The sequence below is a fragment of the Glycine max genome, chromosome 18 (assembly GCF_000004515.6).
Source record: "Glycine max cultivar Williams 82 chromosome 18, Glycine_max_v4.0, whole genome shotgun sequence".
Lineage (NCBI taxonomy): Eukaryota > Viridiplantae > Streptophyta > Magnoliopsida > Fabales > Fabaceae > Glycine > Glycine max.
The window spans coordinates 12,035,363-12,048,093 of NC_038254.2; the positions used below are offsets into that span (position 1 = coordinate 12,035,363).

The window sequence follows — 12,731 nt, forward strand, 5'->3', positions numbered from 1 at the left end:
GTATTGTTTTCTTAGTTTCCAAGCAATCGGATTTAATTGCCTCTATTTTTGAATTCTACAGTTTAGGGGTTGTTTGTATAATTTTGAATTTGTTTTGCTTTCAATTAGGTATTTTCTGAGGAAATTGAAAAAGGAGAAGAAGAGCAACGACCAAGTGCTTGCTATCAACCAAGTACAATCTCCTTTTTTTGAAGTATATTTCTTGTTTATTAGTGTCGAGGTTGCTTTATGATTTCCTTACTTAGTGTTTTTTTATGTATGCCAAATGGCGACTATAATGCCTAGAAAGTTGTTTTAGTTTTTTTTAGAAGTGAAGCTCGTGACCTTTTAGAATTTGTCATTCGGTTATGGCTATCATGATGGTGTATTTTTATTCTATTAATCCTTATAATAACTAGTTTCAATTTTTTGTATCAGGACACAATCAAAATGGCCTTTTGTAATAAGGTTGGAAATGTCTCGAGGCAGAGTGTTGCTCACAGCACACAAGCACCTGTTTCATCCATGCTTAATTATATTCGCTGCATGTCTTCAAGCAAGCTTTTCAATGGAGGTATTCATTGTTGTTGGAAAAATAGTTATGGATACGAACCACACACCTGGTCATCGGTTTTCTTATGGTTTTATTGTTTTAGACTTTGCTATTTTAGGCCTTTCATATGGAGTTGATGATCAGTCTCTTAAGGATGCATTTTCTGGCTTTGGAGATGTGGTAGATGGTAAATTCGGCTTACTTTCATTGTTGTCACATGGTGTCCAATTTCAGCCACCCGTCAGCCTCACTTTACCATATGTTCTTCAGTTTCCTTTGATGTCATTATAATTTTGCCATGGCATTGTGTAAATCCTTCAATCCGCCATTAGGAGTCCACTGTGGTGCAACTTCTATGAATACAGATATTGCAGTCTCAATGGGATTCACATTTTTGTGACTGGAATGTAGGACTACACATTTATGTCTTTGAGCAATGGAAGTTTCAGTTAATATTAATGCCAAAATAGTTGTTGATTCTTATTTGCATACAACTTAATTTTTCTGCATATATATTTGAGACCAGTTAAGTACACATGAACTAAATTATTTGCAGATATTAAAGCCAAAATATAATTCTCTGTCATTAATATAAACATGAACTTCACTCTGGAATTTGATTTTTATACATTTCTTGGTTATGTTAATGGAGCATTTGCTTCCATCTATTATGGTCAATGTGAGTGTTAAGTTGGATTTCAAATTAGTTTTCTTGGTTCATTTTCCCTATTTTCAAATTGTTATCATGACTTGAGAAAATGGCCTGGGCACTACCACCTTTTATTGTGAGAGTGAGTGTATCAGGATATCAAATGCTTCCATGATCAGATTTCAGAGAAACTATTTTTTTGAATCCCGCCTTTAGTATGTTAAGTTTTATTTTTAAGTGGTTTTGATGAGCAATGTTGACCAAATATTTTCTTTGCATCATTGTCTTAGCTTCCTTTTATGTATATATATCTATGCATTGAATTAAGTTCAATTTCAGGCTACAAGTGAGTTTGTCTATCATGAAATGAAACTGATTGTAAAAATTGCAGATTTTTGTTTACTTTCTATGTCCTTAAAAAGACATAAACTTTGATTCTAATGTAGGTCCTAATTTTGGATTTATATGAATAGTAGACATTGAACCTTTCATATTTGTAATAAGTTCCATGAGGCATGCCTATTAGGACAATAAATGCATGGTTCATAAATGAGGCTCTAATATTTATTCATCATTTTTTAGTTTCATCGAGACAAGCATGAATTTTCTTATCATTCTTTTCGGATGTTGACATCTAATTTTTTTATTTACTGATAGTCCAATGGAGACCTTTGAGGGGCTGAGGAGTACTTTCTTCGTGCTATCATGGTAGATCCTAATGATGGTGAAATCTTGATGCAATATGCGAAGTTGGTGTGGGAGAACCATCACGACAAGGATAGAGCAATGGTCTATTTTGAACGTGTAGTTCTACCTACTCCTCAAGATAGGTACATAACCACAACCAAACTATCCATCTCACTTCAAAGGAAATATGGCATGGCCACTGTGTTTTTAAAAGCTAAAAATATCATCAGTTAGTACTTAGTATTGGCCTACAAGTTGCTCTTCAACCTCATTGTAGCTTCCAGAAACTGAAAGCTTCTCTTTAAAGTCGCAACATGTTGAGCTTTCCATGACTGGAACCTCCAGGCATATTTTGATGCACTCGAGGGAGAGGAACCATTGGCTTTGGACCTTGAAAGCATGGGTAAGGGACAAGTATGGATAAACAGGCAGAGCATAGAGAGATATTGGATGGCTTATGCAAAGGGTGACTGTAATTCTTGCACTTAACGATGGTACTGCTTTTCTGTAAAGGATATAACTAAGATCTTACTTATGTCTTTAGGAAAATGATACTACTAGTTAGAGCCATTGAACTTGTGTAGTCTGATCTGACAGATAAATATCACGTGCAGAGAGTGAAATAATATTGTGGGGAGGGGTGTACATGGCTTTATTTACCTTTGGTTGTGTCAGTATCATTGCACTCTGATATGAGTAATGATAATGCCACAACCTTTTTTGTATAGTGTGCCAGATCCAATGTTACTAAATGTTTTTTTTATGTAAGAGGCCAATGATGGGAGAATATAGATATTTACCCGTTTTGTGTTTCGAATTTTGCAGGTATCACGTTCGAAGGTCCTGGCTGAAGCCAATGAAGAACTTGATAGTAGTGTTTGAAGAATTAGGTGGAAATCCTTGAAAAATATCTTTGGTCAAGAGAGTGGCACATACTCCAGCTGTTTGGAGATCTGTGCATGAATTTGACTTTGGCAATGAACCATCATTTCGAAGCAAAGGCATGATTCAACTATCTTGTGTCTCTTAACTATCCCTGTTGCATTGATATGCATGAGGATTTGCATTTCGTAACCTCACTAATAATGCAAATCTCTTAATTTTTTTTGTTAGTTCCAAAAGCATCAACAAGCAGTACTGTTGATGACATAAAGCAAGTCTGCTTAAAAGGACCAATGAGTACGAGGTAGCTTTGTATGTATTTTCTCTTAGTCTGAATACTACATTAATCCCAAATAGCTTTCGAGTCATATATTTTTTAATCATATATTTCTTTAACATTAGCATGCAAATAACTTGCTGAGAAAATATTCACACAGTGAAAATTTAATGTAGATTGGTGCTTCCTGCAATACCAATTATGTCTAGAAGCAGGGAAAATTTAATATTTATGTGATAAATATAAGATGTAAATTGGTCCTTGTGTCCATATATGATATGAGCTCTTCTATAAAATCCATTAAGAGGTCAACTTTATCCATTAAAGCCTTGAAAATCATGGCTTTTATCTCCGATTATTAGCACTAAATAACTGCAAAATCCTTGCATTGCCATATAGAACAATGTGTTCATTGCGTTTGAAAACCTTGAAAATGCTCCAAGCTTGCAAAACAAACCCCTAGATATTCATCAAACTTTTGAAAATCTGTACTACAAATATATCTAGCGGCAGAACAGAATTCTGATGCCACTAACCATGAAATTAAAGAATTGTATAATGCAAACTCTAAAGGACTGACATCTCCAAAAGCTTAAGCTATTAAGTAAAATGGACAACTTACCTTCTGTGATTTAATCTTGCAAGAGCCCAAAGGCTTGAAGTGTCTGGACAACGTATGTGCCCACCTTACCTTCTATTGAAATTTAACTTGTGTTTGGATGAATGGAGTTGGCAAGGATCAAAATCCTTGCTACTTGGTCAAACATGTTCTGATACCGTCTCATGTCAAGGAAAATTTCTACCATGAATGGTTTTTATATCTAAAAATAAAGACAATGTCCTTTGTGTTAACCCTGAAAATTTTTTATTGCATGGTCCTAGAAGATGTGCCAATTTGAGTCTTTATGAAATGAATTTTGTTTAAATCTTTTTAATGATGTGGTTCTTGGTGTTTTAAGTTTTTTATTTCTTGAATAATTTATTGTTTTGAATTTCTCAGGTTTCATCACATATTTCTTCAAAAGATGGACATCATGATTGTGAAGTATGGATTTATCTATTTTCATGTCTTTAGTACATTATATGGCATATTTGCGGTTCAACATTCTCATCAGTCATGCATTGAGTGACACAGTGGAGGGTGGTAAGACTTTAAGAATGAGAATGTTGGATAGTTAAGACTTAAGAGTTACTAGCCCTGTAGCTCATCTTTCATTTAATTGTTACAGTTTAAAAGGGGGAGTGAGCTTGTGTTCTGATAAATTTTAATTTCTATTTTTATACCAAACATGATTTTATTTATTTTTTGCACGTGCATGGTGGGTAACCATTACTATCCAACATTGTATTTTCATCTAATATTTTTTTGTTTTCTTGCAGCGAGCAGCTCCTTGCTAGGGGCACTTCATTAGTCAATATCTTCTCATTTACAAAAGCAACTATTTATTAGCATTGAGTCTATATCCTTCTCATTTACAAAACGATTAAACTCCAGTTTGCTAATAATTTTAGGTAATCACAGTTAGTTTCAGTTGATAGTCATTGAAAATGCCAGGTACCTTTTCCTTAAAAATTTCATAGTAGTTGGAATTGGGTGTATGTCCATTAATCACAATGCTAGCAACTATTTTAGATGATGCTTAAATTGAAGAACATACATGTTGCAAGAAACATTACGGGAAACGAAAAAGAGTAAGCTACTAGGTATTTTTTTCTTTTGTTGTTTGATTCAAATTTTGATAATTGAGGATAACAACTTATTTCCTTTTTCTCTGTTATCTTATTGCTTTCTGTTTTGTAGGTATATATACCTGGATGACTGGATGCGGTTTATGCGAGAAGATGAAGCTGCAGTAAGAATTAACTAACATAACATATGGAACTTAATTTGAAGAACTAGAAAGATTACTGTAGCTTAATTTGAGATATATTTACTCCAATACATTTAATTTGAAGAACTAACGTAACATCTGTGTTGTCCTTTTTCTATCTTTAGTTTCAAGGTGCTCATTGCATTATTGTTAGTCCCTTTATTCTCTTTCCTGGGAGGCATTGGAGTCAGGCAGATCTGCATAGAATTCTCTCCTACTTTTCTATAAATTGTGAAAATGATTCTTTGACTTATGAAGATAGAAAATATGCAAAATAATTTAAACTTCACTATTATGTAGGATATTCCTTCCTTAAGTGCAGAGGCAGTGAAGGAACACCCAGATGTGTCATACAATGTAACTGCACCCCTTGGACTACATGAACTATTTGTGGTATGAATTCTCTTACACATGTTTTATTTATATTAATTACTTGAGTTTAATTTTTTTAGATACTCACTACAAGTTGTTCCATTTCCAAATTTCAAGTTTGACTGTATTGTTGTTGTGGTTAGCTTTGATTAGACTTATTATTCCTTAAATGTCATGTGTCCAAAATAATTTATTTCAAATAATATTTTTTAAACCTATTAGAGTGTATTTAATGGTTAGGAAGGTTCTTTCTTTTGTAGTCTTGACTTGATCATAGCAATATGAGGCATGGAAATAAATCCCTTTGCTTTTAGGTTACTTCTTTAAGATTAATTTAATCTATGCCAAGTGCTCTGTAGGCACAAGTAGAGAACAGAGATAGTAAGGTATACACTCCATAGGCATGTTTTTATGGATTATCAATCTATCACTGTTGGTGTGGACTGCAAGTCTCATAGTAAATATGGGATTTAGTGTCAGACTCAACTTTTTTGCATCTAGAGTTGAAAGGGAACATTGTTTAGTTGTTACCACTTTGTCCTGATTGTTTTGTGCTAGCAAAATAAATTTTCAGAAAGTCAGCTGGAAGTCATTCTGATTATCTAGAATCATGAGATGCTCTTCATCCTGAAGTAGTTAGTTGGTCAAGATATATGTGGGGTGATTGAACATGTATTGATTCTTGTTGGCTTGAGAAGTTCTACTGTTTCATTCACACAAAAAGTTCATAGAACTTTGGTTGGTTTGTGCCTGTCTTTCAAAAGTGCAAGTGTGTAGATTTGAGTATTTTCATTAATAATTTATATTAGGTGATTGATGTTGTGGTTTATTTTATGTGCTTATGTTAATTGTGTTTTCCTTTTTTATGTCTTGAGGTGCGTATGAATGCAGATAAATAAATGTTGAAATATTTAGAAATATTTCTTTCAATCTATTATTATGACATGAATTTTATTCACTATTGAATAGGTTCAACAACATCAATTTGTGTCTATGGCTTTTATTGCTTTGGAAAAGTTTTACTTGAGTTGGTGACAAAAATTGTTGATCCTTCAATGGTTGTTGATAAGGATTTCTTAGAGGAAATATGGGCTACATCCATTGTTGCGAAGTCTTGCCTAAAAGTTGTGACATCAGAGTTCTTCCGATGTAACAGTTACTCCAGCACCCTCTAGTACAAAACTCGAAAGAGCTAGCAGTTTAAAGATGTCTGAAACTATAAGTTTGCAGTCACAAGGTAGTAATATAGGAAAACTACCTATTCTTTTAGGTCCCATACTTTTTAACTCTAATGAACTTATAAATTTTATATATCTTTCTTTTTTTCTCAATCATTAGTTATGTGTGATGTAGGACTATTTTAGATTCGACTAGAGGCTTAAAATTAACGGGTTGTCCAGTGCAGTTGGTATTTATCAGAAACAAAGTTGTTGGATTAATAAAGTATCATGCCCAAATAAATTTCTTTTGTTTTTTTTAAACAAAATAATAATACCAAGAATCATTTATACACAATATTGTTACAAGCAATGACGAGGAACAACCGTTCTAAGAATCATAAATTAGCAATTGTGTTAAATATTCAAAGAAAAAATTTATCATCTAATAATGTTATCTAACTTAAGCAAAATTGTGACTCAAAAAAGATAATTATAGTCTACACAAGAAATGTGTTTGGCTTAAACCAAATTAGAAAAGAGGAAATATGTTTTCAGATAAAAAACAAAACAACCGCAAACTGAAAACAAAATAGAAGGAAAAATAAATTTGGACTTAGACAACACAAAAATTGAAAAGAAGAAGCTATTTGAAATGAGAACGGAAATAGTTTTTAAAATTAATTCAAATTAGTTAAGAAGAGGAATTTTTAAGTCGAGCAACAAAGAGATAGCAAGATTAGAGAATTAAAAAAGGATCTACGGGTTACACACAAGTAAGTTATAAAAAAAAGGGAGTTGACATGAGCCCGATATAAATAATTTAGGTCTGTTTATATTATTTTGATGTTTAATAAATAAAAGTCATTCTAAAACATGTATAAAGATGAATGCAATCCATTCTTATTGTTGATTCATTGTACTTTTATAAAATCCATATTTTATTTATTCTAAAAATTTATATTGTCTATTAAAGTTTAGAGTAACAATTAATTGTAATCTAGATGACCTAAGATTATAATTTTATGACATTCAATTTAATTACATTTAAAAGTAGACAACAAATATCTAAAATTATATTGTTACAAAATAATAATCATTTTTAGTAGGCTAGGATGAAGACCGGACAAGTATATACAAAGTCATGGATGAATAAAATTTTTTTATCGTCGTCGAGTATAAGGGACGGAGGATGAAGACAATGTTGGGAAGCAAGAATGAGAAATAACCTACAATCTTTAGTGCTCTATTATCATGTTTATCATAACCATCATTTGTAAGGTTTTAAAAAAATTATATATAAAAATAACATTAAATACTTTTTTTAATTTTTAGGGTTTAATTTTGTTTTCTAAATTAAAAAAAAAAATACTTTAATTTGTTATCATGTTTTTAATGAAATCATCTATCATGACATTGCCAAGTTGATGTTCCAAATTAGTATTGTAATTGTTCTTCAATATATTTATCATGAATCTATTTCAATATGTTAGTAGTTTTATATTTTTACTTCATATTTTAGTCTTTTATAAATAATATACAAACAACATATCTAATGACAATAACTTCAATAAAATTAAATATGTATTTCATTATTTATAAAATTTTAAAACATGAATAACTATGAATTTCATCGAAGCAAACTAGATAGTGTTATTTTATAAAATATATTATATATTTCAATCATATTAATTTTGGTTCTTATTAAATAAGTTTTACATGGATATAATTATACTATGTAAGTATTTATGATAACTATTATTGTTATTAATATTCATTTTCTCTCTTTTATGTTTGTTTATTATAGTTGTCCAGAATCAGAGAGGGAAAAGGATGGAAATGAGGTTAGGGAACAACAATAAGAAATAACATACAATCTCATGGTGTTTCATTGTCATGCTTATCTTCACCATCATTTATATTTTTTTTTTAAAAATAATTATATATAAACATAAGATTAAATATATTTTTAAATTTTTTTTCTATTTTTTGGGTTTAATTTTGTTTTCTAAATTTAAAAAAAAAACTTTGATTTATTTTCATGTTTTTATTAAAATATGAATTGTGCATGGATAGACAACACTAAAGACTTTCTATGGGCTCGAGGGAGATCATCATGTCACATTAACCTATTATGGTTAGTGTTTCATCTTGATATAACCATATTCATAACCAACACCATATTCAAAATCAGTCGTGCTGCAAAAACTTTTCCAAAATGACACTCATTATACCATCAATTGTTGAATTCAGTGACTTTCAAGGTGCTTCTGAATGAATAATGAATACAAGGCCACATGCTTATTATTTGTTATCTCACATTCATTTATTGGTATGTCAGGATGTTCCAAGAAGTATCTATTATTTTATGACAAAAAAATGTTCACTGAATTGAATATAGCATGCAGTGTCGAATGTCGCATTGTTTACAATGACGGGCAAAAGATGACAAAAATTGAATCTGGATGGAGAGATTTTTCAAAAGCCCAAAGCTTCACACCTAACATGGAAATAGTCTTCGAATTTCCTGATCCCAATGTCAACTAAATTTTGATTTGACCATGTTTATAAATTTACTACAATATTAAAGTAACATTAATAAATTTTTGTAAATTGTACACTTGCTTCTCAACCTTTTGCGACAAACTATGTCTTTATTAGTAAGACTTTGTTATTTCCATTTTGATATATAATACCTGCTTTTATTTTGTATCATCATTAGATTTCATTTGTACATACAAATGATCCGCTTTTTTTTATCTTATATTACTCTTTAGTTTATTCACTTGCTTTTAAATTTAAAAAGTTACAATATTATAGAATTTATTGTCACTTGTATCTTTCAGCTTATCCTTACTAGTTAACCCTAAAAAGAATATAGATCCAAAAATCAAATTTAATTATTTGGTTCAACATAATTCATCAGATTTTTCCAATCACATTCTTCAAATTCATCGACTGGGTCTCCAGCTCACCAATTTCCAAAAACGCATCACCTAACCAAAGTCCAATAACACAGACACCAGCAACCCTCTCTTCATCTTCTCAACTTCAGGACTACACATTCTTCAATATAAACTCACTTGTTTCTCAGTTTCTCTCCATAAAGAGGCTGTTTACCTTCGGTTCTCTCAGCCAAACCTGAAAAGACCCTTTTGTTAAAATCCCATTAGGGTTTCAACTACTGTGCTTTTGAAGGCAGCTCAGGGAATTGCATTGAAGGTTGCAGCGTTGAAACGCATACATTGTGAAATCTGAGTGAGTAAATGTTGCCTCATTTTCTCATTACAAGATTAACTTCATCCTTCACACACTACAAGAGCACCCAAATCCCATTGGGTTCTCTGCTGCAACACAGACACTATGTTTTTCTTTTTTCCTTCAATTCATTCACATCTGGTAGAGACAACCATAAAGGTGTCACCTTTACCGTATCTTACCTCATAAACTCATGTGGGTTGTCCCCAGAACTGGCTTACAAACTCTCCAACGGGGTCAGTTTAAAAACCCCCAATGGCCCAAATGCTGTTCTTGACACTCTCAAGGACTATGGATTCTCCAAAACTGAGGTTGCAAAACTTGTGGAGAAGCATCCCAGGGTGCTTGTTGCAAATGCAGAGAAGACCCTTTTGCCTAAACTGCAGTTCTTCCACTCTATTGGGGTTTCCAACACTGACATGTCTAAGATGATAATTAAAAACCCCTTAATCTTGCGGAGGAGCCTGGCAAAATTCCTTGTCCCTCTATGCAGGATGATCAGGCGTGTGGTTCATGATGATCTGGAAGTTGTTAAAGTTTTGAGAAAATCCCCATTTGCTTTCACATATGCTGACATGGTGAATGGCTTGGTTCCAAACATTGAGGTTTTGAGGCAGTCTGGTGTGCCTCAAGGTTCGATCTCTCTGCTGATGGTCCATTTTCCCAGTGTAGCATATGGGAAGCATTCCAGATTTGTGGAAGCTGTCAAGAGAGTTAAGAAATTTGGGTTTGATCCTTTGAAAACAGCATTTGTCATGGCTATCCAAGTGCTTTATAATATGCGAAAACTGGCATTGGAATTGAGATTTGAGATTTATGAGAGGTGGGGCTGGAACCGGGAAATGGCTCTTCAAGCGTTTGTGAAGTATCCCAATTTTATCAAGTTGTCTGATGAGATGGTTACAAAGAAAATGAATTTCCTAGTGAAAGACATGGGTTTGTCACCAGAATATATTGCTGCATATCCTACTGTTCTAGGCTACAACTTGGAGAAGAGGATTGTCCCTAGACTCTCAGTAATTAAAATCTTGAAATCAAAAGGTTTGGTTAAGAATAATTTGCAAAGTAGTTCCTTTTTGTGCATTACTGAGGAAATTTTTTTGAAGAAATTTGTCATTAATTTCCAGGAAGATTTGCCTCTCTTACCAGATGTCTACAAAGGTTTGATTCATCATGAGAATGTAATATAATTTTTGAAGGTTTCTGCAGCCTATTGTCCTAACTTTTAAATCCTCTATTTCTATGCTAATTTGAAATTGAGTTCTGTCTGCTTTTGCTTTTGTTGACATTCTGAGTTTTGTTACTTAAATAGAGGGATTTTTGGTCATTTTATAATCAAGTATATAAATCTGCTTACTAGTGATATTCTGTTTAATTATCTTGATTGTGTATCTATTTTCATTTTCAGTCAAATCAAATTGCACTTGGTGCTACCATTAGAATTCTTCAATAAATGAATTCTGTTCAGATGTCTTCCAAGCCCAAGCTTATGCTATACTCCCTTCAACTTGAAATTTGTCACTATATCTAGTTAGTGTGTCTGTGGGTGTAATACTGCATACTGTTATATGAAGTCATGGATGCAATATAGTTTTGAACATATGCCAACTACTGGTTTTCTTATTAAGGCTTATTAGTTATTAGTTATTACAAATTACAAGTATTGTTAGCAGTCAAAGTAGTGTTTCTATAATGATGGGTTTAATATCATTGACTCTTATTAGCAAAGATGTTATACTGATATTGATGGTTCTTTGCTTTGTATTAAAGAACAATATAAAAGATATTTTCTTTTTTCCCTATTTTTGATGACCTTTGGAATGAGAAGTGTAACATTGACATTACCTAGTAAGTCCTTTTAGCAATGGGGAAAAGGAAAGCAAAATCATCGGGACAACCCAGTAACCTAGAGTTGCAGAGTTCACATATGCACAATTTTTTTTGTTAGTTGAAACAACCAACAGAGCAGTAACTTCTAGTGATTGTGCTGATAAGGAAAGGAGTGCGTTATTGGAAGGCAAAGTGATGAACTCTGCCTAATCACACCAGGCCAACCAATTAATATCATTAGTTGTATTGCTATAGGACTTGGTGCTTCAAATAGTGTACTAAGCAAAGGGAATGCAAATGGACTCCATTTTGTGAAAGGTAGGATAGACTGCGTGGCTATTTTTCATAGGAAAATCCGAAAAAGAATGATGCCAAACTTGTTATTGTGTTCATTGCTTGTCATTGTTTGCGGGAATAATTACTTGTGAAAGTTTAACCAAACGAATCCCTTCTTTCATTCATTTTCTGCAGTGAAACAATATTCTTAATTAGATTTTAAACCCAAGCATCATTTAAATGATGCATTATATAAATATAATTTCATTAATAGTGAGGAAGATGATTAATTGTATATTAAAATAATTTAGACTCTTATTTAATCACAAATCATGAGAGGGCGAGCCCTGGTGCAGCGAAGAGTCTTTGGGTAATGGGGTACGAAGAAAAAAAATTTAATCACAAATCATGGATGAGTTTATTAATTTTTATAATAAATAACTTATTATATTAATTGTGATTTTTTTATTAGTTGATCAATATAAAATTATCTTACCTAGCATATAACTATTAAACTCATTTTTAATTGGACTGATGTTGCACACTAAATCTAATTTATGATAGTCATAAGACTTATCTATTTTTATTAATTATATTTATATTTATTACATCAAAATAATAAATGGACATACACGAATTTATCCAAATATTTTAGGAATAATTTGTATAGACATCTACTTTAAAAAAATATATATTATTTTTACAAGTAAAAGAATTATTTGTACATATTTATTTAAATCATATCATCAAAAAATAAAGAAAATGACAAAATTTGATTTTTTTTTAAAAATATATTTCAAATGCATTCAATAAATATTCTAATAAAGAAAATTGATAAATTTTAAAGTTATTTTAAAATAAATTCTAATGTATTAAAAAACACTGTTATTTGAAATTTATTTAAATAATATAAATAAATTAATATTGAGAAGAGGAATAA

The 12,731-nt window shown here is 31.6% G+C and overlaps 1 protein-coding gene and 1 long non-coding RNA gene across 8 annotated transcripts; both read left to right on the forward strand.

The window, feature by feature from the left end:
* The first annotated feature begins 2,099 nt into the window (after positions 1–2,099).
* LOC121173985 (uncharacterized) lies at positions 2,100–6,591 on the forward strand. Of its 5 annotated transcripts, none has more exons than XR_005889573.1 (6): positions 2,100–2,362; positions 2,694–3,062; positions 4,028–4,072; positions 4,408–4,719; positions 4,829–5,291; positions 6,240–6,591. It is a non-coding gene; the product is annotated as an uncharacterized lncRNA (long non-coding RNA). The 5 variants fall into 5 exon arrangements; XR_005889572.1 differs by having other exon boundaries at positions 2,694–3,054; XR_005889571.1 differs by having other exon boundaries at positions 4,028–4,731.
* A 2,753-nt stretch (positions 6,592–9,344) lies between these two features.
* LOC100813396 (transcription termination factor MTERF15, mitochondrial) lies at positions 9,345–11,721 on the forward strand. Of its 3 annotated transcripts, XM_041011912.1 has the most exons (3): positions 9,345–10,726; positions 10,813–10,846; positions 11,094–11,721. In XM_041011912.1, the coding sequence occupies exons 1-3, from the start codon at positions 9,694–9,696 to the stop codon at positions 11,140–11,142; spliced, it is 1,116 nt and encodes a 371-aa protein (XP_040867846.1). In that variant the 5' UTR covers positions 9,345–9,693; the 3' UTR covers positions 11,143–11,721. The 3 variants fall into 3 exon arrangements, with proteins under 3 accessions (XP_040867846.1, XP_003551920.2, XP_006602249.1); XM_003551872.5 differs by having other exon boundaries at positions 9,345–10,846; positions 11,094–11,719; XM_006602186.4 differs by lacking the exon at positions 10,813–10,846 and having other exon boundaries at positions 9,346–10,726; positions 11,094–11,714.
* The last annotated feature ends 1,010 nt before the right edge of the window (positions 11,722–12,731 follow it).

Bases quoted from the DNA above. Each gene is read 5' to 3' on its own strand.
- LOC100813396 (XM_003551872.5), top strand. From the start codon at position 9,694: ATGTTGCCTCATTTTCTCATTACAAGATTAACTTCATCCTTCACACAC. The intron at 10,847-11,093 runs GTTTGATTCATC...TTTCATTTTCAG, and splicing joins CTTACCAGATGTCTACAAAG to TCAAATCAAATTGCACTTGG.